General features: G+C 39.0%; 1 protein-coding gene across 2 annotated transcripts in view; it reads right to left on the bottom strand.

The window, feature by feature from the left end:
• Window positions 1-27029, bottom strand: part of ANAPC1 (anaphase promoting complex subunit 1) — a 102317-nt gene extending 75288 nt beyond the window's left edge. For both annotated transcript variants that reach the window (XM_082672633.1, XM_082672634.1), the window contains exons 1-14: window positions 26796-27029; window positions 24090-24326; window positions 22929-23090; window positions 21025-21076; window positions 20356-20456; window positions 19695-19777; window positions 18538-18611; window positions 16655-16800; window positions 16217-16437; window positions 15296-15505; window positions 12765-12860; window positions 4218-4308; window positions 4055-4120; window positions 549-683 (exon numbers count right to left, since the gene is read on the bottom strand). In XM_082672633.1, coding sequence (XP_082528759.1) covers window positions 549-683; window positions 4055-4120; window positions 4218-4308; window positions 12765-12860; window positions 15296-15505; window positions 16217-16437; window positions 16655-16800; window positions 18538-18611; window positions 19695-19777; window positions 20356-20456; window positions 21025-21076; window positions 22929-23090; window positions 24090-24302 — 1650 coding nt within the window. In that variant the 5' untranslated portion in view covers window positions 24303-24326; window positions 26796-27029. The remainder of the gene's footprint in view (window positions 1-548; window positions 684-4054; window positions 4121-4217; window positions 4309-12764; window positions 12861-15295; window positions 15506-16216; window positions 16438-16654; window positions 16801-18537; window positions 18612-19694; window positions 19778-20355; window positions 20457-21024; window positions 21077-22928; window positions 23091-24089; window positions 24327-26795) is intronic.

Raw genomic sequence — 27029 nt, 5'->3', positions numbered from 1 at the left:
ATGTGTTAAAATGTTCTGCACTGTCCTGCCTCCACGCCCACACCCATGCAATTCCGCATACCCCAAAGGCCCCTTCCATCTACAGACATCCTACTTACCCTCCAGGTCCAAACCAAGGTAGACACGTCTCTAGAAGAGGAGCCTTTCATTCCACCACATCATCCCATCAGAATGTATCTTCCTATCAGTGAATCTCCTATGGTACTTTCTGTTCCTCTTAAGTCTTAATAGTCTACCTATCTTAAATTATAATCTCTTAAAACAGACAGTACATCTGTTCCACCCAATTAAGATCCCAAGATGAAAAAGAATGCATCACTTTCCTCACTGCAGCACCTTCAAAAAGTACCTTACACATCAGAAGGGAAGTCAATGTATGTTTACTGAACCATTTGTGTTTGAAAATATACACATCCTACAAGCATTAGCCAAACTTCCAATTCTGTCATCATCAAAACAGAAAAAAGTTAACCATGGAAAGAACTAATATTTGACCAAACTTCTTTAAAACACTATTAATTTTTGACAACACCCACTCCCTGTCTTACCTCATCCAGGGATCCAAGCAGCTTACTCAGAGGGTTAGGAGTACTAACGCTGTCAAGTGGGGTGCTGGGCCGAGGCATCGTGTTCGACATTGTCAGGGAGGGAGCTGGCAGCCCAGGAATAAAAACCTTTCCCACCTTTAAGCAGTAAAAAAATGTGGAAAAAAATTAGCTTTAATTTTTTGTTGTTGTTGTTGTTTTGGCCACACCACACAGCTTATAGGATCTTAGTTCCCCAACCAGGGATTGAACCCTGCAGTGGAGGCTCAGAGTCCTAACTACTGGACCACCAGGGAATTTCCTACTGTATCATGTTCTTAAATGAAACATTAGGCACGTAAGCATATATTTCTTTAAATATTTCAAAGTCTATGATCACCAAACACAACTAAAAAAGAGAATTAAAATTTTAATAATGTATCAAATTCTACCAACCAACTATGAGTACCTTGGCATAAATTCTTAATCTGATTCCTTCTTTTCATAACTAAGGACTTCTCTGGGGGCAGGAAACAGGGGGAATGTTAATATAGTCAAGACACTATACAAAATTCAAGTATACTATGCATTTTTCTACCTCATTGGTGGTAAAGGCAGCAGAGACACTAAGCTTTCAGAGACTATAAGCATCAGTCTTGTTAAGTATTTTCCTGGCAGAGAGAAAGACACCAATTACTTCTTGGGAGCCAAAAAATTTAGGCTGAAGCGATACTCAAGAAATTAAATCCAACCTAATTCAAACCGTGCTCTCTAGCTCACAATCTGTCTTCTGTCATAAACTTTCAAATACTTCTTCCTCAAAAAAAATTTACATTAACTCTTCATTGACCTTAAAAGAATGAGCCAGCAACCCATGCTACCCACTCCTTCCTTTTAGCTACCCACTCCTTCCTTTTAGCTACCCACAGGGTTCTCAAGAAAAACACAACAGAAATTCACACCCACACAGGCTGAAAACTCTTGATAAGACTAAAAGGAGATACTCAGAACTAAAGTGGAATTTTGACAATATATATATTGATGTCAATATACTACCCGAAAGCTAACAGAATTACAGAAGTTGCCCAAATAAAATCCTTAGGATTAAAAAACAAAAATGACAGGAGAACTAGTATATATAAAGTTTTTTAAAAGCCATCAGAGACCACCCCCCCTCCAGTTCATAAAAATATGCAATAAGCACATTCCCTGCTATTCCTCCCACGAATTACCACCACAACAAAATCTGCACGAAATGTATGATGCAACTAGCAGAAGACTCTAAAAGGTGAGGAAAGAAGACTGACTGGCTAGGGGCCTGAGAACCAAGAATGAACTATGAATTCCCTAGCTTTTGTTTTTGTTTCTCCAACTCCCTACGTAACCAGGCCTTGGGCTCTCGAGAGGCCTACAACTCAGAAATGTCCACAAGCACCCACCAAAAGAGAGCCCATGAAAACCTTGCTCTTTTGGCCAAAACTTGGTCAGGAAGAGAGACTAAGCAGGGCAGAAACACTTTCGCCCCACCTGCCCCACTTCAGGCAAACACACGGAAGAAGCCACAGCCCTCAGTGCCCGCCCCATCAGGAGCTGTGCTTGGAGACTACGGGCAGGGTCCTGTCATCCCACCTGCAAGGACTAGGTGGCGCCCTGCCCCAGCACAGAGGCGAGGCCTATCTTACAGCCCAGCCATGCAGTAACAAGGTGGCATCGCCTCCCCTCATCAGGCACTGCAGCTGCAGGCACTGCAGACAAAGCCCTGCTCTCGTTGCCACGAGGCAGCCCCTCTCCACTGCCCCACCGTGTGCAGCAACTGTCAAGGGGGAAGAGCTTGGCTTTCATCCTCCCTCTATAATAAAAAGCAGCCTACCTCTCCCCTCCCTCTTCCAGAGACTGTGGGTGGAACACTATTCCATCCCTACCCTGCAATAACAAAGCAGCAACCCCTCACTGTCCCAACTAGGGAGTGAGGGGAGGAATGGAGAGGGAGGAAATAGAGAAAAGGACTTTCTAAATACGTGTATGAAATCCTGGTGTGTTTTTTAGGATTAAAAAACAAAAATGACAGAAGAACTAGTATATATAAAGTTTTTGTGAAACTGACCAACAATGAGTGACCCATGTGTGAAACTGACCAACAATGACACAGTAAAAGATCTGAGAACTAAACACTGATGTATAACACCATTCGGTTCTCAAACTGGCCTCTAGGTAACGTGGAAATTGAGGCAGACCACAGTCTCATTACAGGAGCAGACAGGAAAAAAGACCCAATCAGTAAAGGAATAGCTAGAAAACGTTTAGACAATGACCAAACTACTCCAGACAAACACGATAGGAAAATACTGCACCCCACCCCTCGGCCCTGTGAGCAAAGGCCAGGAGGGAGCCTGGACTTCCATTATCACCTGGCTGTAATGAGGCACCCACCTGGGAAAAACAAAAACAAAAAGCTAACAGTACTTTGGGTTAGCAAGAATGTAAAGAAACTTCGAGAGCTCTCATACACTGTTGGAGGCAAGGAGCACAACCTTGCAACCTTGATGCAACCTACACTTTGGAAAACAATGTGGCACCATGCGGCTAAGTTGAATATGCATATATTCTAAAGGCTAGGAGATATATATTTTTTAAAAACTTTTTAAGCATTGTTTATTAGAGGAAACAGCAAAACAACCCTAGTGGCTGGTAAAGTTCTGGTATAATCATACAACAGAAAACTAGGTAACAGTGCATGAGTCAACAACAGCTACACGTTAACACAAATAAATCTAAAAATAATATAATGTTGACAAAATAAGTCAGAGAAGAGTATGCGGTATGTTTTCTTTATATGAAAATCCAAAAACAAGGAAAACTAAACAATTTACTCGTCAGTGATACATACATAACTGCAAAAACTAGTAATAAAAACAAGGGACTGATTTATTCCAAGTAAGGATCTCTGGCGGATAAGGATACAATGAGGAAAGAAAATCCAAGAGACTGTAAATATATGGCAACATCCTATTTCTTAACCTGGGTAGTGGTTATATGAATGTTTGCTTCATTATCCTTCAAACTGTATTTAAATTTCATAATTTAAATCTGTAAAATTTACATTATTCCGTATGTAAAGTTCACAACTGTTTAAAAAGACACAGACAACATATATATTATACATTTAATACAATGAAACTTTACTAAAACTTTGAGACTTAAGAAAGCTACCCATACATCAATTTCAAAACTATATTCTTTATAAAACTTCAATTAACTTTTTTCTTTTTTTTTAAATTATCTATATTCATTAAAGTTTCCCCAACTGCCCTGTTTTCATACTGCCAACCCATCTAATGACAGTGAGTCCTAGACCTCCAAATACGGCCCAACCTCAATTGAAGACTTCGTTGTCAACTCTTACAAGAATCTTCTGCCAAATTCTATAGACAGGAGGTAACAAATTTTAAATATCAAACTAAACTAACATTAAAAAATAATTACTAAGGAAGTAGTCCTACTAAAAGCATGAAATGCTATTTATTACTTACCCGAACCACTCCTGTGTACAGCACCAGGTTTCCACTGCCTTCCAGGACCAGCATAGTGTCTATCTTCTAAAAAAAAAAAAAAGGCAAAAATTTTATTTTCCAATCTGTACAAATTATAAAGCACAACGACTTTCAACTTCTCAAGAAATGTGCCTGCATTTACCTCCACTGGAGCTGCATCCTTTGCCTGTATGTTGGTGACGGAGCCAAAGATGAGCTGGGTTTTATCATTACTCTCTTGAAACTTTACACATCTAAATATTCAAATTAAAAGAGAAATACACTATTGATATATGCAACAGCCTCTACTGATCTCAAGGGTATTATACTAACTGTAAAAAGCCAATTTCAAAAAGTTACTTACTGTATGATTCCATTTATAAAACATTTTCAAATGACAAAATTATAGAGATGGAGAACAGATTAGTGGCTGCCAGGGATTGGGGACTGTGGTAGATGGGTGTGGTATATGTGACTCTCAAGTGGGTAGCATGAGGAAGATCTGTGAGGTGATAAAGAAGTTCTGAATCTTGATTGGGGTGTTTGCACAAATCTGCAGGTGATAAAATTTCATGGAATCAGATACACACACAAATGAGTACATGTAAAACTGAAGAAGTCTGAATGAGGCCCGTTGATTGTACTGATGTCAATTTCCTTGTTTTAACAATGCACTATAGATATGTAAGATGTTACCTCTGGGGGAAAAAGTGCAGGCTCCACAGGACCTCTACTACTTTACAACATCCTGTGATCTATAATAATTTCAAAATTAAAGGTCAATAAATTGGTAAATATATAAATACACATTTTACCTAAGAAGCTAAATGAATGGCTAATAAGCGCATGAGAAGATGCTCAACATCATAAGTCATTAGGGAAATGCAAATTAAAACCACTTCAGGGGTTTCCCTGGTGGGACAGTGGTTAAGAACCCGCCTGCCAGTGCAGAGGACATGGGTTCGAGCCCTGGTCCAGGAAGATCCCACATGCCCCGAAGCAACTAAGCCCGTGCGCCACAACAGCTGAGTCTGCACTCTAGAGCCCGCGTGCCACAACTATTGAAGCCCAACTGCCTAGAGCCTGTGCCCTGCAACAAGAGAAGCCACCACAATGAGAAGCCCGTGCACCGCAAGAAGAGTAGTCCCCCCACTTGCCACAACTAGAGAAAGCCCACACACAGCAACGAACACCCAATGCAGCCAAAAAATAAATAAATAAATAAAATTTTTAAAACACACTTCAGGGCTTCCCTGGTGGCGCAGTGGTTGAGAATCTGCCTGCTAATGCAGGAGACACGGGTTCGAGCCCTGGTCTGGGAGGATCCCACATGCCGTGGAGCAACTGGGCCCGTGAGCCACAACTGCTGAGCCTGCGCGTCTGGAGCCTGTGCTCCGCAACAAGACAGGCCGCAATGGTGAGAGGCCCGCGCACCGCGATGAAGAGTGGCCCCTGTTTGCCACAACTAGAGAAAGCCCTCGCACAGAAACAAAGACCCAACACAGCCAAAAGTTAATTAATTAATTAAATTTTTTTTTAAAAGTAACTGTACCATTTAAATAAATAAAAATAAAAACACTTCACACCCACCAGAAAGGCTATAATCAAAGAAAATGACAATATCAAATCTTGTCAAAAGGAACCAAGATGGTGGAGTAGACGGACGTGCTCTCACTCCCTCTTGTGAGAACACCAGAATCACATATAGCAGCTGGACAATCATCGACAGGAAGACACTGGAACTCACCAAAAAAGATACCCCACATCCAAAGACAAAGGAGAAGCCACAATGAGATGGTAGGAGGGGCACAATCACAATAAAATCAAATCCCATAACTGCTGGGTGGGTGACTCACAAACTGGAGAACACTTATACCACAGAAGTCCACCCACTGGAGTGAAGGTTCGCAGCCCCACATCAGGATTCCCAACCTGGGGGTCTGGCAATGGGAGGAGGAATTCCTAGAGAATCAAACTTTGAAGCCTAGTGGGATTTGACTGCACGACTTCGACAGGACTGGGGGAAGCAGAGACTCCACTCTTGGAGGGCACACACAAAGCAGTGTGTGCATCGGGAGCCGGGGAAGGAGCAGTGACCCCAGGGGAGACTGAACCAGACCTACCTGCTAGTGTTGGAGGGTCACCTGCAGATGCAGGGGGTGGCTGGGGCTCACCGTGGGGACAAGGACACTGGCGGCAGAAGTTCTGGGAAGTACTCATTGGCGTAAGCCCTCCCAGAGTCTACCATTAGGCCCACCAAAGATCCCAGATAGGCTCCAGTGCTGGGTTGCCTCAGGCCAAACAACCAACAGGGAGGGAACCCAGCCCCACCCATCAGCAGTCAAGCAGATTAAAGTTTTACTGAGCTCCACCCACCACCAGTTGCTCCCATCAGGAAACTTACACAAGCCTCTTAGATAGCCTCATCAACCAGAGGGCAGACAGCAGAAGCAAGAAGAACTACAATCCTGCAGCCTGTGGAACAAAAACCACATTCAAAGAAAGACAGACAAGATGAAAAGGCAGAGGGCTATGTACTGGATGAAGGAACAAGATAAAACCCCAGAAAAACAACTAAATGAACTGGAGACAGGCAACCTTCCAGAAAAAGGATTCAGAATAATGATAGTGAAAATGATCCAGGACCTCGGAAAAAGAATGGAGGCAAAGATCGAGAAGATGCAAGAAATGTTTAACAAAGACCTAGAAGAATTAAAGAACAAACAAACAGAGATGAACAATACAATAGCTGAAATAAAACTACACTAGAAGGAATCAATAGCAGAATAACTGAGGCAGAAGAACGGGTAAGTGACCTAGAAGACGGAATGGTGGAATTCACGGCTGCAGAACAGACTAAAGAAAAAAGAATGAAAAGAAATGAAGACAGGACTTCCCTGGTGGCGCAGTGGTTGAGAGTCCGCCTGCCGATGCAGGGGACACGGGTTCGTGCCCCGGTCTGGGAAGATCCCACATGCCGCAGAGCAGCTGGGCCCATGAGCCTGCGTGTCCAGAGCCTGTGCTGCGCAACGGGAGAGGCCACAACAGTGAGAGGCCCGCCTACCACCAAAAAAAAAAAACAGAAATGAAGACAGCCTAAGAGACCTCTGGAACAACATTATACGCAACAACATTTGCATTATAGGGGTCCCAGAAGGAGAAGAGACAGAGAAAGGACAAGAGAAAACATTTGAAGAGATTATAGTCGAAAACTCCCCTAACATGGGGAAGGAAGTAGCCACCCAAGTCCAGGAAGGGCAGCAAGTCCCACAGAGGATAAACCCAAGGAGAAACACACCAACACACACAGTAATCAAATTGGCAAAAATTAAAGATAAAGAAAAATTACTGAAAGCGGCACGGGAAAAACAACAAATAACATACAAGGGAACTCCCACAAGGTTAACAGCTGATTTCTCAGCACAAACTCTACAAGCCGGAAGGGAGTGGCATGGTATATTGAAAGGGAAGAAAGGGAAGAACCTACAACCAAGACTACTCTACCCAGCAAGGATCTCATTCAGATTCGATGGAGAAATCAAAAGCTTTACAGACAAGCAAAAGCTAAGAGAATTCAGCACCACCAAACCAGCTCTACAACAAATGCTAAAGGAACTTCTCTAAGGGGGAAACACAAGAGAAGAAAAGGACCTACAAAAACAAACCCAAAACAATTAAGAAAATGGTCATAGGAACATATATATCGATAATTACCTTAAACATGAATGGATTAAATGCTCCAACCAAAAGATACAGGCTTGCTAAATGGATACAAAAACAAGACCCACATATATGCTGTATACAAGAGACGCACTTCAGACGTAGGGACACATACAGACTGAAAGTGAGGGGATAGAAAAAGATACTCCATGCAAATGGAAATCAAAAGAAAGCTGGAGTAGCAATACTCATATCAGATAAAACAGACTATAAAATAAAGAATGTTACAAGAGACAAGGAAGGACACTACATAATGATCAAGGGATCAATCCAAGAAGAAGATATAACAATTATAAATATATATGCACCCAACACAGGAGCACCTCAATACATAAGGCATCTGCTAACAGCTATAAAAGAGGAAACCGACAGTAACACAATAATAGTGGGGGACTTTAACACATCACTTACACCAATGGACAAATCATCCAAAATGAAAATAAGTAAACAGAAGCTTTAAATGACACAACAGACCAGATACATTTAATTGATATTTATAGGACATTCCATCCCAAAACAGCAGATTACACTTTCTTCTCAAGTGCGCACAGAACATTCTCCAGGATACATTACATCTTGGGTCACAAATCAAGCCTCAGTAAATTTAAGAAAACTGAAATCATATCAAGCATCTTTTCTGACAACGATATGAGATTAGAAATCAATTACAGGGAAAAAAACGTAAAAAACACAAACACATGGAGGATAAACAATACGTTACTAAATAACCAAGAGATCGCTGAAGAAATCAAAGAGGAAATCAAAAAATAACTAGAGACAAATGACAATGAAAACACGACGATCCAAAACCTATGTGATACAGCAAAAGCAGTTCTAAGAAGGAAGTTTATAGCTATACAAACCTCAAGAAACAAGAGAAATCTCAAATAAACAAACTCACCTTACGCCTAAAGGAACTAGAGAAAGAAGAACAAACAAAACCCAAAGTTAGCAGAAGGAAAGAAATCATAAAGGTCAGAGCAGAAATAAATGAAATAGAAACAAAGAAAACAATAGCAAAGATCAATAAAACTAAAAGCTGGTTCTTTGAGAAGATAAACAAAATTGATAAACCATTAGCCAGACTCATCAAGAAAAAGAGGGGGAAGACTCAAATCAATAAAATTAGAAATGGGGCGTCCCTGGTGGCGCAGTGGTTGAGAGTCCGCCTGCCGATGCAGGGGACACGGGTTCGTGCCCCGGTCCGGGAAGATCCCACATGCCGCGGAGCGGCTGGGCCCGTGAGCCATGGCCGCTGAGCCTGCGCGTCTGGAGCCTGTGCTCTGAAATGGGAGAGGCCACAACAGTGAGAGGCCCGCATACCACAAAAAATAAAAAATAATAAAATAAAATAAAATAAAATAGAATTAGAAATGAAAAAGGAGAAGTTACAACAGACACTGCAAAAACACAAAGCATCCTAAGAGACTACTACAAGCAACTCTATGCCAATAAAATGGACAACCTGGAAGAAATGAACAAATCCTTAGAAAGATATAAGCTTCCAAGACTGAAACAGGAAGAAACGGAACATATGAAAAGACCAATCACAAGTAATGAAATTAAAACTGTGATTAAAAATCTTCCAACAAACAAAAGCCCAGGACCAGATGGCTTCACAGGTGATTCTATCAAACACTTACAGAAGAGCTAACATGATCCTTCTCAAACTCTTCTAAAAAATTGCAGAGGAAGGAACACTTCCAAACTCATTCTATGAGGCCAGCATCACACTGATACCAAAACCAGACAAAGATATTACAAAAAAAGAAAATTACAGACCAATATCACTGATGAATATAGATGCAAAAATCCTCAACAAAATACTAGCAAACAGAATCCAACAACACATTAAAAGGATCATACATCATGATCAAGTGGGATTTATCCCAGGGATGCAAGGATTCTTCAATATACGCAAATCAATCAATGTGATACACCATATTAACAAATTGAAGCATAAAAACCATATGATCATCTCAATAGATGCAGAAAAAGCTTTTGACAAAATTCAACACCCATTTATGATAAAAACTCTCCAGAAAGTGGGCATAGAGGGGACCTACCTCAACATAATAAAGGCCATATAAGACAAACCCACAGCAAACATCATTCTCAATGCTGAAAAACTGAAAACATTTCCTCTAAGATCAAGAACAAGACAATGTTGCCCACTCTCACCATTATTATTCAACATAGTTTTGGAAGTTTTAGCAACAGCAATCAGAGAAGAAAAAGAAATAAAAGGAATCCAAATCGGAAAAGAAGTAAAACTGTCACTGTTTGCAGATGACATGATAGTATACATAGAGAATCCTAAAGATGCTACCAGAAAACTGCTAGAGTTAATCAATGAATTTGGTAAAGTAGCAGGATACAAAATTAATGCACAGAAATCTCTTGCATTCCTATACACTGACGATGAAATATCTGAAAGAGAAAGTAAGGAAACCCTCCCATTTACCACTGCAACAAAAACAATAAAATACCTAGGAATAAACCTACCTAGGAAGACAAAAGACCTGTATGCAGAAAACTATAAGACACTGATGAAAGAAATTAAAGATGATACCAACAGATGGAGAAATATACCATGTTCTTGGATTGGAAGGATCAATATTGTGAAAATGATTATACTACCCAAAGCAATCTACAGGTTCAATGCAATCCCTATCATATTACCAATAGCATTTTTTACAGAACTAGAACAAAAAAAATCTTAGAATTTGTATGGAGACACAAAAATCCCTGAATAGCCAAAGCAGTCTTGAGGGAAAAAAACAGAGCGGGAGAAATCAGACTCCCTGACTTCAGACTATACTACAAAGCTACAGTAATCAAGACAATATGGTACTGGCACAAAAAGAGAAACATAGATCAATGGAACAAGATAGAAAGCCCAGAGATAAACCCACAAACCTATATGGTCAACTAATCTATGACGAAGGAGGCAAGGATATACAATGGAGAAAAGACAGTCTCTTCAATAAGTGGTGCTGGGACAACTGGACAGCTACATATAAAAGAATGAAATTAGAACACTCCCTAACACCATACACAAAAATAAACTCAAAATGTATTCGACACCTAAATGTAAGACCGGACACTATAAAACTCTTAGAGGAAAACATAGGAAGAACACTCTTTGACATAAATCACAGCAAGATCTTTTTTGATCCACCTCCTAGAGAAATAGAAGTAAAAACAAAAATAAACAAATGGGACCTAATGAAACTTCAAAGCTTTTGCACAGCAAAGGAAACCATAAATAAGACGAAAAGACAAGCCTCAGAATGGGAGAAAATATTTGCAAACGAATCAAGAGACAAAGGATTAATCTTCAAAATATATAGACAGCTCATGCAGCTCAATATTAAAGAAACAAACAACCCAATCCAAAAATGGGCAGAAGACCTAAATAGACATTTCTCCAAAGAAGACATACAGATGGCCAAGAGGCACATGAAAAGCTGCTCAACATCACTAATTATTAGAGAAATGCAAATCAAAACTACAATGAGGTATCACCTCACACCAGTTAGAATGGGCATCATCAGAAAATCTACAAACAACAAATGCTGGAGAGGGTGTGGAGAAAAGGGAACCCTCTTGCACTGTTCGTGGGAATGTAAATTGATACAGCCATTATGGAGAACAGTACGGAGGTTCCTTAAAAAACTAAAAATAGAATTACCATATGATCCAGCAATCCCACTACTGGGCATATACCCAGAGAAAATCATAATTCAAAAAGACACATGCACCCCAATATTCACTGCAGCACTATTTACAGTAGCCAGGTCATGGAAGCGACCTAAATGCCCATCAACAGACGAATGAATAAAGAAGTTGTGGTACATATATACAATGGAATATTACTCAGCCATAAAAAGGAACGAAATTGGGTCATTTGTTGAGACGTGGATGGATCTAGAGACTGTCATACAGAGTGAAGTAAGTCAGAAAGAGAAAAACAAATATCGTATATTAACACATGTATGCGGAACCTAGAAAAATGATACAGATGTACCAGTTTGCAGGGCAGAAGTTGAGACACAGATGCAGAGAACAAATGTATGGACACCAAGAGGGAAAGCCGCAGGGGGTTGGGGATGGTCATGTGATGAATTGGGTGATTAGGATTGACATGTATACACTGATGTGTAAAAAATTGATGACTAATAATAACCTGCTGTATAAAAAAATAAATAATATTCAAAAATTTAAAAAAGAAATCTTGTCAAGGATGAAGAAATTGGAACACTCAAACATTACTGGTGGGAATGTAAAATGGTACAGCTTATCTGGAAGACAAATTTAGCAATTTCTTTGAAAGTTTACGATGAATTTATCATTTGATCCACTCCTAGTTATCTACCTATCTATCTACATGAAATCATGTATGTCCACACAAAGGCTTTGGCTCCAATGTTCATAGTGCCATAATTCACAATGGTCAAAAACGTGTAAACAAACCAAATGCCCATCAACTAATGACTAGATAGACAAAATGTGGTATATTTATACAATACTACAAGCAAGAGGAATAAAATATTTATACATGTTACACATGGTAGGCCCTAAGAAACATGCTAAGTGGAAGAAGGTGGACACACAAAAAATTATATATTGTATGATTCTATTTACATAAAATATCCAGAAAAGGCAAATCTACAGAGGCAGAAAGCCTATATACTGGTTGCCTGAGGTTGCGAATGGGAACAGAGACTGTATGCAAGTCAAGCACAAGAGATCTTTTTAAAGTGATAGAAATTTTTAAAACTGGATTGCGGTGATGCTGCATAACTGTAAATTTACTAAAAATCATTAAACTATACACTTAAAACATGTTAATTTTATGGTATGTAAATTATTTCAATAAAGCTACTTAAGCCAAAAAAAAAGAGAGAGAGAGAGAGAGAAAAAGAAAAAGAGAAAACAGTCCTAAGTTTATTTATACCAAATGAATGAGATACATAAACGCACTTACCGTAACTGGAGCTGGGACTCTACTAAAAAGCACAAGAACTTCTGCCCACATAGGTCAGATGTAATAAAGACTTTTGAGGCCTGTGAATTTTTCTCCCTGTAATAGATATATTAATAAAGAAACTGTTGGCACTCACTTAAAAATCTACCATAGTAATTATTAAAAGTCTTTGAAAATATTCTACAGGAAATACTACTTGGGCCAAGCAATAACCTTGAAGACACAAAAGCACTTCTAAGAATTGAACTTCATGATCTCTAAGATTCCTTTCAGCTCTTTGACTCTGAGTCCACTACACAGCTTTTTTGGGGAAAAATTACAATAAATGTAATCATTACCAACAGACTTTTTAATTCCACATTATGCAAGCTGCCTACTGCTAAAGTAATGCAAACTTGAAGAGATCTTAGACCTCTTACAGGGTCTAAGGGGTCAGACATTTTATAACATGACCTCTCCAATCTATCCTCTCTCTCAGATTAGGCTCCACTTCATCCCTTTTTTTTAACCCATACTCAAAAATTCTCTATTCTCAAAAATTTCTTTGTAACTCTGTACAATAAGGATCTGCAATATATCCAACTTAGCAATAAGGTATTTAAAGACAAATGATTTTTAAATACAGGGAATTTTTATTCTATATATAAGGAATTTTTATTTTATAGGAAATTTTTATTTTATATATATAAAAATAGAACATACTTCAACACTGTACTCACATCTTTCCTTTCCTCCAACTGCCTATCCCTGACCTGCAAGCCTAAGAACATGCGCTTGTCTTTCTACTCGGATGTGGAGAGCTTAAGGCCGTACAGCCAGCTGTATTTTCAGTGCTTTCTCTGCTCTGGGTATATAGTCTTTTCGTAGCCTACTCTCTCATATTAAAATGAGTCTTTAAATACAGAGATGGACTAAATATTAGATTATATAAAGGACTTACTGTTAATTTGGCTGGGTGTAAAAATGGTAGCATGGTTAGGTAAGAAAATGTCCTTACTTTTTAGAGAAACACACTTAGGTATTTAAGGGCAAAAAATGAAGACTAATTTTCTCTAACATAGTTCAGGAAAAACAAAACTCTCCCTTGACCCTGAGATTCCCTCAGCTAGTTTTGTATCCTCATTCCCATTCAAAGGCAAACTCCCTGGACAGTCTGTATACCTATGTTCACCTCCTCGGTCCCCATTTACTTTTTCCACCCCATTCCACTCCACCCTAGACCCCTACCCCCAGGTGCTCTGGCCAAGGTCACCAGTGACCTTGCCATCCAGGTACTGCCTCTCTGACCTCACCTAACAGTGCCACACTTCACCAGCACCTGGCAACATTGGCATCTTCTTCTCAAAAGCCACTTTTCTTGTGTTCTATGACATGTCCTGCTGCTTCCCCCACCTGACCTCTCTTGCTCTGTCTCTCTGCAGCAGCTTTATCTCTTTTCACCCCTCCCAAATCTTAAGTTTCCAAGACTTTAGTCACTAGCCCTCTCTGATTCTACACAGCCTGGTTTTAACTATTCGGAGGCCACAGACTCTGAGAATCTAATGAATGTTAAATCCTCTGCTAAAGAAAAGGCCTATACACCACACATCCCCATGATTACTATCTTTGATTCCAGAGGGTTACCAGAACCCCTGCAACTGCAAGCTCATCCACAGGCCCTCCTCGAACCCAACCTCTACACACTCCATAAACTCCAATCCACCTGTCTTGCCTCAATCACCACTGATAAGTGACTGCTCTGACCCCTGAGTTTATGACCCACATATAAAGCACCTTCTTACAGCTCTCATCAAACAGAACAGCCCAAAAGGCCATCTGTCTCCACCTCCTCTTTCGCAGCCCTTTCCCCTCCTCCTGCACAAACAAATGGAGAGTATTTTTAATTCCCTGAACAAACCACACATTCACACTTCTGCACTTTTCTTCTGATCCCCTCTAACTACTGTGTACTGCCTCGCTTACCCACCCAGGAAATACCTAGTCATCTTTCCAAAGCCCTACCAGCAGATGAGCAGTGCCACCATCCTCCAGCTGTCTCTTTCGGAGGACAGGGACAGCAACTTATTTGCTGATAAACCACAGCCACTAGTACACACACTGGCATTAACTGAATGACTGATTAAAGAGAACATAAAAGGAGGAAGGTCACATGGAACAGAGGTCTGAGTTGTGTTTCCCAGAAAAACAGCTGATACTCAACTAACATAAAGACAAAACTTAAGAAAAATGTTATAAATTCTCAAGTTTCCTAATCTACAGAAATTAGTTGTCTCTCCCTAAAACATCAAACACCTCAAATCTGAGAGATTACTAAGGAAGAAATAGCAAATGACAAAAGAATATTTTTATGATCACCTTAATATCACTAACATCCTCTACTGAAACTGAGGTAGCCTTTAATATATATCTCTATGTATTTTAGAAATATTAATAACTGCTTATACTCAAAGGAAGCTTTACACAAAATGCCAAGTATTTTCTAAAACTTTTAGTATCATTTTTCTTTGAATATAAAAATATATACTCCAAACCTTATATTAGTAATAGTTTCTGTCCATAAATGGTCCATACAAAGTTCAGGAACAATTGGCTCTGTTTCTGGTGCAAGAAAGGAGCCGTTAGAATTACTATTTGGAGAATGAGAAATACTGTGTCTCTTTGGAGATTGATTATGGCTTGAAAGGTTGAACCTTTGCACCCCTGAAAAAGAGTGCACTCCTAAGGCTGGAGAATGAGCACGACTGCAAAATAAAGAGAAAAGAGTGCACCACAATTAATAACACAGGCTGATATAACACACTTTCTAATAAAGCTTTCCAAATTCTATGTATGGAGAGTATTCATAACATAAACCCAGTCAGAAATACAATTTTTTTAAAAAGGAGTAGCTACTTAAACGGTTTGTCAGCATGCTTTATTATATTCTAAGGATTTAGAATTCCTGTTAGAATTCTTTTTCTTTAACTGAAAATCAGTTCATTTTCTGCCTCAGAAAATCAATTATTTATACCAATATTATTCAAAAAAGTTTAACCTATGTTCCTATACATTCAAACATATACACACCAACAAAACTATGTCCCTATTGTACCAGATATTAACAAAAACAAAAGAAAAGCTAATGCAAATTAAGACAAAAGAAAACAGTACCAAAAAATTTCTGTAATTAATATTCACCAAACTGCTGCCACTTAGTGTTAAAAATGAGGCACTCTTACAACAAGCACTGGCAGTCTCTAAATATGACTCAGTGAAAAAGTAACACAGTAGGCCTGGAAGTCTTAGTAAAAATAGCACAACTGGAATAATGCTGTTTTCTCTAAAAGATACTCAGGATCTGTCAACAGAAATTTTAAATCCTTCAAATCACAAGAGAAAGTTTTAAAAGAAGGTATCTTTTTCTTGGGATGTCTTGTTTAAAGCAAGGAAATGCTTCCACACTTAATTCCCACCTGAGAGCTGCCATGTTGGAAATGGAAGGTGAGCGGGAGTGTAGGCTGGGCGAGGAGGCTGAGCGACTCTGGCTGTGGATGGAGGAGTAGTTCTGGAAGGGGGAAGCCACGGGGGAGTCTCCCCTGGAGAGGCTTCTGAGGTGTGCTGTGAGCGAGCTGCTGGTGGCCACATTCTGTGGGGTGCCCCCCTGTTCAGAGAACTTTAAAACAACATTCTCTTCCTTAAGTCAAAATGAAAAGGGGGAGGGGGCAGAAAATAATTAGATTGAAAGGGCAATTTCCTTGTGAGAATGCAGGGTAGTTGCCAGTTATTAAAGATATAATATCTTTTTACCTAAGGCACTCAACCTATTTCACAAGTGATTCTTCTAAAAACCTGCAAAGTTTTTAGTATTAACTATCCTTTTCTATTAAGAAGCGATCTGCCTTCACCCTTACCTCTGTTTTGACTCTCCGGAGAGCCCACACAGAATGCAAACCTTGAACGGTGTCATAGGTCATTACAACGGAGGGATCAGTGTTGAGAAAAACAATTTTCATTGCATGATCTACAACATATTGTACCCGTGATGAACCAAAAAGACCTTAAAGACAGAACAGAAATGATCAGGTATAGAACAATGGACTTTTACAAGACTGTTGTTTATGAAGTGACTTCTTGCAATTCCTAAAGATAAAGAGAAATCAAGGCAATTAAGGCACAAAAATCTATTAATATATTACATAATTAACACTCAATTTTTAATAAATTTATTTGGGCATCAATTCCTTTAAAATATATTAAAGATGAGAATCTTACGAGTTTTGATTTCACACACATGCAACTAAATGTTGAAGATTTGTGCTGACTAAACCATTAAATTCATCAGCCACAGGTAAAAGGTCCATGACTCCTTTAATAACTGACTTATTCTTAAATTACACTCAACCATTCGACCAAGTTTGACTTCCTTACAGGTTCTTTTCTTCTCTAAGAAATCTGTTCTCTACTATAACTATTCAAACAGTGCTGAACAGTACACTACTGTTTCTGCTTTACTGGATACACATGCAAAATAAGTTTTTTCCTAGTGAGTCCAGCTTTTACATCTACAGTACCATAAACTGGTTTCTATATCCTTATTTGACTGTCTCCTAAATGTTGACCTCTCAGTTAAAATATTGAAAAATTTAAAAAGAATTATTTTATAAAAGGAGTACTTTATAAAGAAAGAAATAAAAATCATTCATAATTCCACTCAAAATAACCTCTACTAATATATTTTGGGAGCACTCCTCTGAGTTTTTTTTTTTTCCTATACAGACATATTTTTTATGTTCTTACAAAATTAGGATGATATTGCAGTTAGTTTTGTACCTTACTTAACATTATGAATAAGCAATTCCTGAGGTCATTAAATATTATTCAAAAACATGATCAATAATGGCTGCATACCATTCAATCACACACTCTGACATGTTTTTTTAGGTTGTTTGTAGTTGTTAGCAGTATAATATAGAATTATCAATAAACTTTTTCTGTAAAAGGCCAAAGAGTAAATAGTTTAGGCTTTGCAGACATACTGACTCTGTAGCATAATTTTTTTTGTTTTCTACAACCTTTTAAAAGGGTAAAAACCACTCTTGGCTCTTAAGCCTTAGAAAAATAAACTGGCTTTAGCCCCCAGGCTGTAGTTTGCCAAGCCCTGATATAGAAGATAAAAACCTCAGTGGTATTTCAGAATATATACTTGGGATAAAGTCCTTAAAGTAAAATTGGTCAAAGAATATAAATATTTTTTTTTAGCCTTCAAGTCCTCATTATTCATAATAGCCTATGTTTGGTCACATTTAAAATTTTAAAACAAGCATCTAGAAATACCTCTAGGAACTATTAAAAGTCTGAGTCCCAGCAAATTATGTTATTATGAGCAGGGAAAATGAAATATTAAAAATTTCCAAAGTAAAGGTCTAAGGCCCTACATTTCTTTTTTCCAAAAAAAGGAAACGATTTTAGTTTATCTAAGTATTGTTCATTTACTTACTAATTACTAAGGAACAAAGTCCAGAGGCATCTACAGGTAAGTTAGAAAATATAACAGTATTTCTGGTTGATGTATAGGCTCTATTTTTACTAAAAGAATAGCTGTTAAAACAATTAATACCAGGGTATTCAATGAATTAATTAATATGAATTATTTTCATAATAAGAGTTATTTTTAAATGCTTAAATTATATTATTTTTATAAAAGAAATCTAATTTTCATAAGCTCCTTTATTTCCTCCCCAGCCCCAAACTCAAAAGAGAACCTACATAAAAGAATTTATAAAAATACACTTACTTCCAGATTTACAAACAAGAGGTGTGATTTCATCTAGTGGATGCAGCATGCTGAACATAGTGGGTAAAGGTTCTCTAGTAAAGAACAAATAAATAATCACCAACATAAGATGACTCCATTTGTGCACAAATTTTGTACTTTCCTTGCAAAGAAATGTCTTCTGCAGATTACACTAACTAGAAACCTACCATCTCAAAAAGCAACCCTCTAAAAACTTTTGACCTACTGTTTTTCACAGTATCTTCTATTTTATTCCTAGAAGTCTTTCCTCTTATGCAGGGTTAATTTGCGCGCGCGCATGCGCGCGCGCACACACACACGAACTCAGTGTAGCCCAGGTAGTATCTGTGAGCAGCAGTCAACACCTTTCAGAACAAACAGAGTAATGGGCATAAGGCAGTCATTTTTTTTTAAAACCTCTCTTAGTGGCAGTGTCTCTAACAACTAGGAAAGAAATTTAGTCTTCTAGACCTATTGACAAAAGAGAGTATTTAAAAATAAAAAGAAGAAACACTTCAAGTAAATGAAATGGCTGCATTTTCTTAAGGAGTGACTGAAAAAAGAGGAAAAAACAGATCTTCTATCTAAACACAGAGAGAGATTAAAATCTATAAGCAATTTTCTTAAAACTCAGTGTCTACTACTTGCAGCACACTGTGACAGGTACTGTATGTTCCTGCCCGTCAACGAGCTCACAGCTGATTAGGGAGACAAAGTAAACACACTATAATTTATTACGCACCTAAGACATAAGAAGCGCTATGTCAAGAGATTATATACATTAGCTTGTTAAATTACTGCATAAATCCTAAGAAATAAATGACAGTATTCTTCCTGTAACAGATAAGGAAACTAAAGCCAAAGCTAATGATTTGCCCAAAGTAACATGATGGAAAAAATGGCAGAGCTAAGAATTGAGTTTTGTTATCTTTAAGCCAAGTGTTTGCTCAATTTTACTACTTGGGGAAAAAAGCTGTAGATAATTAAGAGCCAAGTGAGAAGTAGAACTCATAAGGGTACAATGCTGAGATGAGAGAAAAAGGCATCTATCTGTGCTGACAGCATGGAAATTATCATCATCCCAAACTTTTGGGTAAACAATTTTACCTTAGAACCAACCAAAAAAAGCCCAAGGAATCATATTCTGACCTGCATACCTGGGTGGGCCTGGAGGAACCTCATGTGAAGAGCTGCTTCGTTCAAACAACAAGCCATACTTCGTGGGCCAAACATTTGCAACCTATTGGGTAAAAGGGTGAGGAAAAAAACAGAAGTAAAAGAAACTATTCTTTATAACATGTTTTTACGAAACATTACAGAACATTAGATTTCCTTCCAATTTAATAAGAGTTTTGCAAAGTAACAATCATTAACTATAATTTTTAAGTAATTCTAACAAGTAAATCTAAGACAAAATCAAATCTAAGAAAGAGAAGTTCGACCTGAAATTCCTGCCAGTAGCTAATATCAGTACCAAAATGACAGTGTGATTAAAGTGTAACAACAGCATTAGGGCATGAAAAAGATAATGAGAAACAGGAGAAAGACTAATATTGCTCAAGTGCTTGAATAAAACCAAAATGATTTCTTCTATGTCACTTAAACTGAAAAAAAACCTCTCAGAAAAGACTTCATAATTCACTTCACTAAATAATTTATTTTTAAGACAAAGGATGGAAATGGTAAGCCACTACAAGTTTATTTCAGTAAAAATAACATTTTTGATTACAAGACATGAGAGTAGCAATACTTCTGAAACCAATTAATTCAAGAATATTCTCCAGTAAAACACAAAAACACTGAAACACTCAAGTTTACCTGAAAAGGTAAAGAAGCTATGTAATCCTTTCCTTCTATGCTATGCATGTTAATACATGAGCTTTGCAATATACATATGCATTTTTCTACTTCATCACTACCTGAAAAGAGAGAGTACAACAAGATATATGCATTGTTTTCAAAAAAAAAATCCCAATAATCATAAATTGCAATTCCCGGGACTTCCCTGGTGGCACAGTGGTTAAGAATCTGCCTGCCAATGCAGGGGACACGGGTTCGAGCCCTAGTCCAGGAAGATCTCACATGCCGCGGAGCAACTAAGCCTGTGCAGCACAACTACTGAGCCTACGCTCTAGAGCTCGAGAGCCACAACTACTGAAGCCCAAGCGTCTAGAGCCCGTGCTCTGCAACAACAGAAGCCACCGCAATGAGAAGCCCGCACACTGCAACAAAGAATAGCCTCTGCTCACCGCAACTAGAGAAAGCCCGCATGCAACAATGGAGACCTAACACAGCCATAAATAAATAAATAAATAAATGTTTTAAAAATAAATGAATTGCAATTCCCAACAACACAAATTCTTTAATGCACAATATAAAAATGCTTGCGCTAACCCACCATTATTAGTGGCTTATTTTGAATGAAAAAAATGAGATAAACATTTGGAATCATCATAAGATCAAATAAAATTTCAAAAAGGAACTTACCGTAGTCCTTTTCAGACTTATCCTGTGATATAATGAAGTCACACCACAATGCCTAAAATCAAAACAAAATGCTTACCTAGGAAAATGACATCTAAATAATAACCTATTAACTAATGGTATCTAAATAATAGTGTCACCTACATAACGGTCCCTCCTCATCAGCTCAACACATATACCATGGGAACAAAGAAAAATAAGATAAAATTAGACTAATTAATGATAACTATCTTAAGGAAAGATAAACTATGCTTGCAAATAAAAAGAAAAGGGAAAACAAAATCAAGAAACGTACTAGATAACTTTGCAGCAAAAGTGAATTCAAATAGTGGTTCAACCTGTAGTAAACCCTATATCCTATACAAAGCTAAAGATTATCAGAAGAGTTGAAAATTGCCAAGCTATTTTATAATCTCCAGACTTACCTAATCTTGTCATTCTCTGACTCGCCAGAAAGAATGTTTAGAAAAACATTTCCCTTTCTTAAGGGCCCATCTTAAAAATATATATACAAACTAGGAAAAGCCGTTAAACTTCAACTGACAATCACTTATTGAAATTTTTTAATGGCATTTTTATGTGTCTTTTTAATTGTGGTAAAATATACATAACATAAAATTTACCATCTTAACCATTTTTCAGTGGTATTAAATACATTCACAATGTTACATGAGGGGGAAATTATCAGCAAAAAGAGCACTGGCTTTGACACTCCTGGATGGAAATGCTTTCACACATGCTCTCAAATTTGGGAATAATTCAGTTGACCCTTCCTAATAAATTGTTAGAAGAGTACAACACTCATCAGGAAATAGTTCATGGAAAAAAAAAAAAGCAGTGCCGAGGTACGATTTCAGTGTCTACAAATGGGGAACTTCACATGAGTAAAAAGCTTCTAAAAACCTCCTGTCAGTAGCCTAACAATTAATGCAACCAACAAAAATGTTTTCACTTCTCCCCCAACTTGATATTCTAAAAACTTTCAGTAAGAAAAGATGAAACAGTACAGTGAACATCTGTCTCACCTGAATTCTGCCGTACCTGTTTAAGGGCATTTGAGTACACGTGGAATTGCAGGGGGCAGGGGCTATTTGAAAATTGCACACATCATGACACTTTACCCCTAATCACTTCATCGTGCATTTCCTAAAACTAAAGATGTACTCCTGTATAACCACAAAACCGTCATCCCACCTGAGGAAAAATAATGTAATTTTCTTCTAGCACCTGATGTCCAGTCCATTTTAGCAAGTAATTCATAGGGTAATACCTTGGTGCCATGGTAATATCCTTTCACCCAAGAGTGTTAATATCCATTAACAATCCTTTTCTGAATCCATTATTACACTGGAGGTTACAAAGTGGTGATTTTTTAACTCTACCCTTCTTTCTATATTAGCTGGCATTCGTCCATAAATAAGGGTGTTCCTTCATTAACTCAAGATGAACTGCACGTCTTCCTAGAAAGGCAGGGCAAATGCTTAATTCCTTCCCTTTACCGATTTTCATAATAGAGTTAGGTGTAATAGCCAACTGCAATGATAACAAGTTAGGTTTTTTCTTTCTCTTTCTGATTATCACTAGGAACCAGATTTTTATTTATTGAATACTCTGTAATCAATTATAATCATCATGTGTTACAGTATTCTTTGTACCCTCAATGTCTTAGAAATTTTTACTGAGAATAACAAATTGAATTACTCAAGAACAGTGTTTAAAGACTATCATTAAATTGACAAAAGATGATGTAAAAAAAGTGATGATACAGAAAACAAATGAAATTTTTTAAATGGACACCCAGCTGCTGGGACCATTACACTGTTTTTATTATTTCTGTTAAATTTTAGGACAAAAACTTTTTTAAGTGTTAAGTAGTCAATCAAACGCTAAAATTCAAATCAACTCACCTGTTGAACAGGACTGTCAACTGTAAACGCTTTATAAACAGCCAATGCCTGGCTTTTACTTCCTTTGCTCCAGATAACCATATTTCCAGCCACATAGAGTTCCTCATCGTAATCTACTTCTTCTCCAATTTCACTTACGCCTTTCCTTAACTGCCAGCTCTCCTTAAAAATTAACACATGTAGGACATGTTCAAGCACTTTTTTCCAAAGTATGGAGCAGGATTTATTAATTAAATCAAATAATCATTCAGAGACAAGTTTCCTACTCTCTCTTTGCCTGGGGAGTAAGACTCAATCTAAGCCCAATTCTTAGAAGCTTAGTGCCACTGATTAACAAAGTGGGGTGTGTGCATATGTGTATTATATACCTTACAGGATGTTTTATATTATACTACTATATTATTTGCCCCAAATATAAACAAACAAAAATTATACCATATCTATAGATCAAAAAATGAAACCAACATGCTAGGGAAACTAAAATGGTATATTAGGTGCATGGGGAAGTGATGGAGAGGGGGCAGGAAGGTGCACATGGGAATCACTGGGGGAGTTTATTCACAGGGTAGATTTCCCTGCTTCACAACTAAATATACATTCACCTTCCTTCCCTTGTCCCACTCATCAAAATAAATGGGAGAGAGAAAGGTTCAGATTTCTAACTACATAGACTTCCTCTCCCTGAGATTTTGGTATCCCAAAAGGAATGAAAGTGGAATAAGGTGGGAAAGACTGATTTCCTGACACACGCTAACATCTCATTCTCCTATTTAAGAACTAGTACTCTATCTACTTATGTGGCATTTTCTTTGTCCTCAAGAAACATGTAAGTCTTTTTGCAGCAGGGACCATTTCTAACTCTACCATCTAATAATCAAACAACATGAAATCTGGTCCCCACATACTAAGGGAAGAGAAAGAGGTTTAGAATGGACCATAATCATAGCACTTATTATAAAACCATGAGTTATATGCCTAAATAAACGGTTATGACACCATAATACAATGAAGTCATTATTTTAGTCTTGACTGAAATTACCAAATCTTAACCACTACCCTAGAAGTAGCATTATACTCATTTCTCAGTTGCAGGTAGCCTTAAATTACAAGTAGATCACAACATTCTATATTTCAAAAATACAATGGGAAACTTAACGGAACCTTCTGTTTCTCGTGGATTGTAACCTCCTGAAGGGATCCCACCAAGCCAGCGGCACCATCAGAAGACCATAACTCCGACGCTGGCTGCAGCTGGCGAAGCTGAAGGTTCAAAGCATTAGGGTGGTGCTTGCAGTGGTCTCGACCAAAAGGAACAAATTCCTGCAAATCCCCGGCTGCAATCATTGTTGCCCTTTCTTCATAGAAGTTCGACATGGGTTCCAAATATCAACATTATTTCTGTATGAATTCAAACACACTCTGGTCAGCTTCTAGAGTTAAAACCAGAATAAAATATCATAAAAGTTTACAGAAGAGTCATTAATCCTTAGATGAGTGTCAATCCTATTACACTGGAGGTGTACAAGTAATTAAAACATCAAAGGTCATTCCAGATCTGACTCTCAGGTGATTACAGTTATTGCCACATTTTAGTTGGAGACTGACCAATAGACGGTTACCACCGAAGGAAACCGCTGGGTTGAGACAAGCACTTACATCCCACAACACCTGTCCTATTCTCCTACTACTATTTGCTAGTTTTTCCACACTTCACATATGAAGTATTTAGACAAGTTGTACTTTACAGTCCCATGACTGCCCGGCTTCTCAACATTTAAGGTCATTTCTGTTCAGCTGTTGGAAACTCATTTGAAAAGCACACCTCAAGGACCACTGGCATATTGGAATGAAACAAACAAAAAAAACACCAAAAAACACATATTACTTCTAATTCGTCACAAGTTGAACTACTCGTTTCAGCTGACCAATCCACAAAAGACCTAATAAACTGTCAAATGTCACCAGTAGTTTTGACACCCCAATCCACCTAAACATATGACTACAATCAATTCCAATTTGGGGTCCAAACACAGGAAACCAAGGCATGAAGAACTCTGGCCATGGGACAGCCACACTTGCAGCAAATTTATGAGTCCTAGCTTTTAATTAACACAACCTATTACAGTACAGCTTCTCACTATAAAGATGTGGCTGAGCTGTGGGTGGAACCACGCCCCTTTACTTCCAAAACATTTCTACATACAGCAGTTGACAGCTAGTAAAATTCACTGTATAATGTGGTATATAAGGTGGATGCCAGTTCTCTCTCTAAGAAAACACCTACATTAAAAATGGATTCTGTGGCATCACATTTAAGCTACGATCCTCAAACAGATCAAAACCAACGTTTGACCACAGCACCACAGACAACTTTACAGGGTTTGAAATGGCACTCACAATTAAAAGTTTAACTAGGGCTTCCCTGGTGGCGCAGTGGTTGAGAGTCCGCCTGCCGATGCAGGGGACACGGGTTCGTGCCCCGGTCCGGGAAGATCCCACATGCCACGGAGCGGCTGGGCCCGTGAGCCATGGCCGTTGAGCCTGCACGTCCGGAGCCTGTGCTCCGCAACGGGAGAGGCCACGACAGTGAGAGGCCCGCGTACGGCAAAAAAAAAAAAGTTTAACTAAATTTGACTTATATTTCTCATCTGAGGTCTTTTTGGCATCAGTAGGGTTTTTTTCCCGCAATATCTCAAAGCCCCTGTAGTTCCTATGCAGCTCCTCTAGGGTCAAAGTTATTTTGCTATGAATTAAATGCTATTCCTGACATAACCATATGCCACAATCAAAACACTTTTATTTTCCTCCCGCTAAAATTCAGAATTGAGAAGACCTGAACTTGGGATATAACTAAAACAGTACCTTATAAAACTTATAAGAAAAAAATAAAATTCAGCTGGCCTTCTTATATTCTAGTCAACAGGATAACCAACATTAAAAATCTTGCGAGTTCATCCGACTTCAGTTGTGCAATTTTGAAACGTTATCCTATTAAAACTTTGAGAGGGGCTTCCCTGGTGGCGCAGTGGTTGAGAGTCTGCCTGCCGATGAAGGGGACACGGGTTCGTGCCCCGGTCCGGGAAGATCCCACATGCCGCGGAGCGGCTGGGCCCGTGAGCCATAGCCGCTGAGCCTGCGCGTCCGGAGCCTGTGCTCCACAACAGGAGAGGCCACAACAGGGAGAGGCCCGCGTACCGCAAAAAAAAAAAAAAAAAAAAAAAAAAACGTTGAGAGAAAATTACAAAAATATTAATTATGGTTATTTTCATAGTACAATATCTTTTTGTACTAATTAAGGCGACACATTTAATACTTTTGCAATACCCCAAATTTTTATGTTTTTACTTATTATGGGACAACATAAAGAGGTACAGATGAAAGTACTGTATTAAATTGATATGCTATAAAACAAGATATCAGCATTGCTTACTAGGAACAAAAACTACCCCGCCAGAGGTAACCACACAGTTGCTTCAAGAGTAAACCCAAATGCACACAGAAGACACCTTGAGTTGAGACTCCGCAAAAAGGCAGAGCTTCCCCGGCCTCTTTAGGGTCAGGTGAAACAGTCTAAGAGCCTGGGTCTCAGAACATCGTATCAGAGCGGCAAAGGGCTGAACTAGAAGCTAAGGCCCACACGGGACACCGCGTTTAGCTCAGGAAGGAAGCCGGCGCAGAGTGGAGCAGGAAGGTGCACCCCGTAAAGCCCAGCCCGCAAGCTGGGGTCCTCTTGGCTCTGGCGCCCGCTCAGGGCCCGCCCCGGGCTCCCAGCCCTCCGGGTCACCGCGCGCGGGTAGGCCTCGGGTCGGGTGAGAGGGCTACCGGACAGGCGATGAACCACCAGGCGCTGCGGGCCTGGGCCCTTACCTGTGTGACTCGGGACGCGTCAGGCGCGGCGAGCCCCGGCTGCTCCCCGGAGGCGCGGGGGCCGAGGGGGCCCGAGGGTGGCGGCGGGGACGGTCACGGTGACTCCTCGGCCGCTGCAGCTTCTCATTCCCTCTCCCTCCCCTATTCCGGAGGAAGACTGGGCAGCAGCTGCGAACACGACTGCTAATGACAGGCAGGCGTGCAGGAGAACCACTCAGGCGAGATGTTCAAATG

The sequence above is a fragment of the Grampus griseus genome, assembly GCF_964374135.1.
Source record: "Grampus griseus genome assembly, chromosome: 15".
NCBI classification, from domain to species: Eukaryota; Metazoa; Chordata; class Mammalia; order Artiodactyla; family Delphinidae; genus Grampus; species Grampus griseus.
Note: the sequence above shows the minus strand (reverse complement) of the source record. Positions and strands in the feature narration are given on the sequence as shown.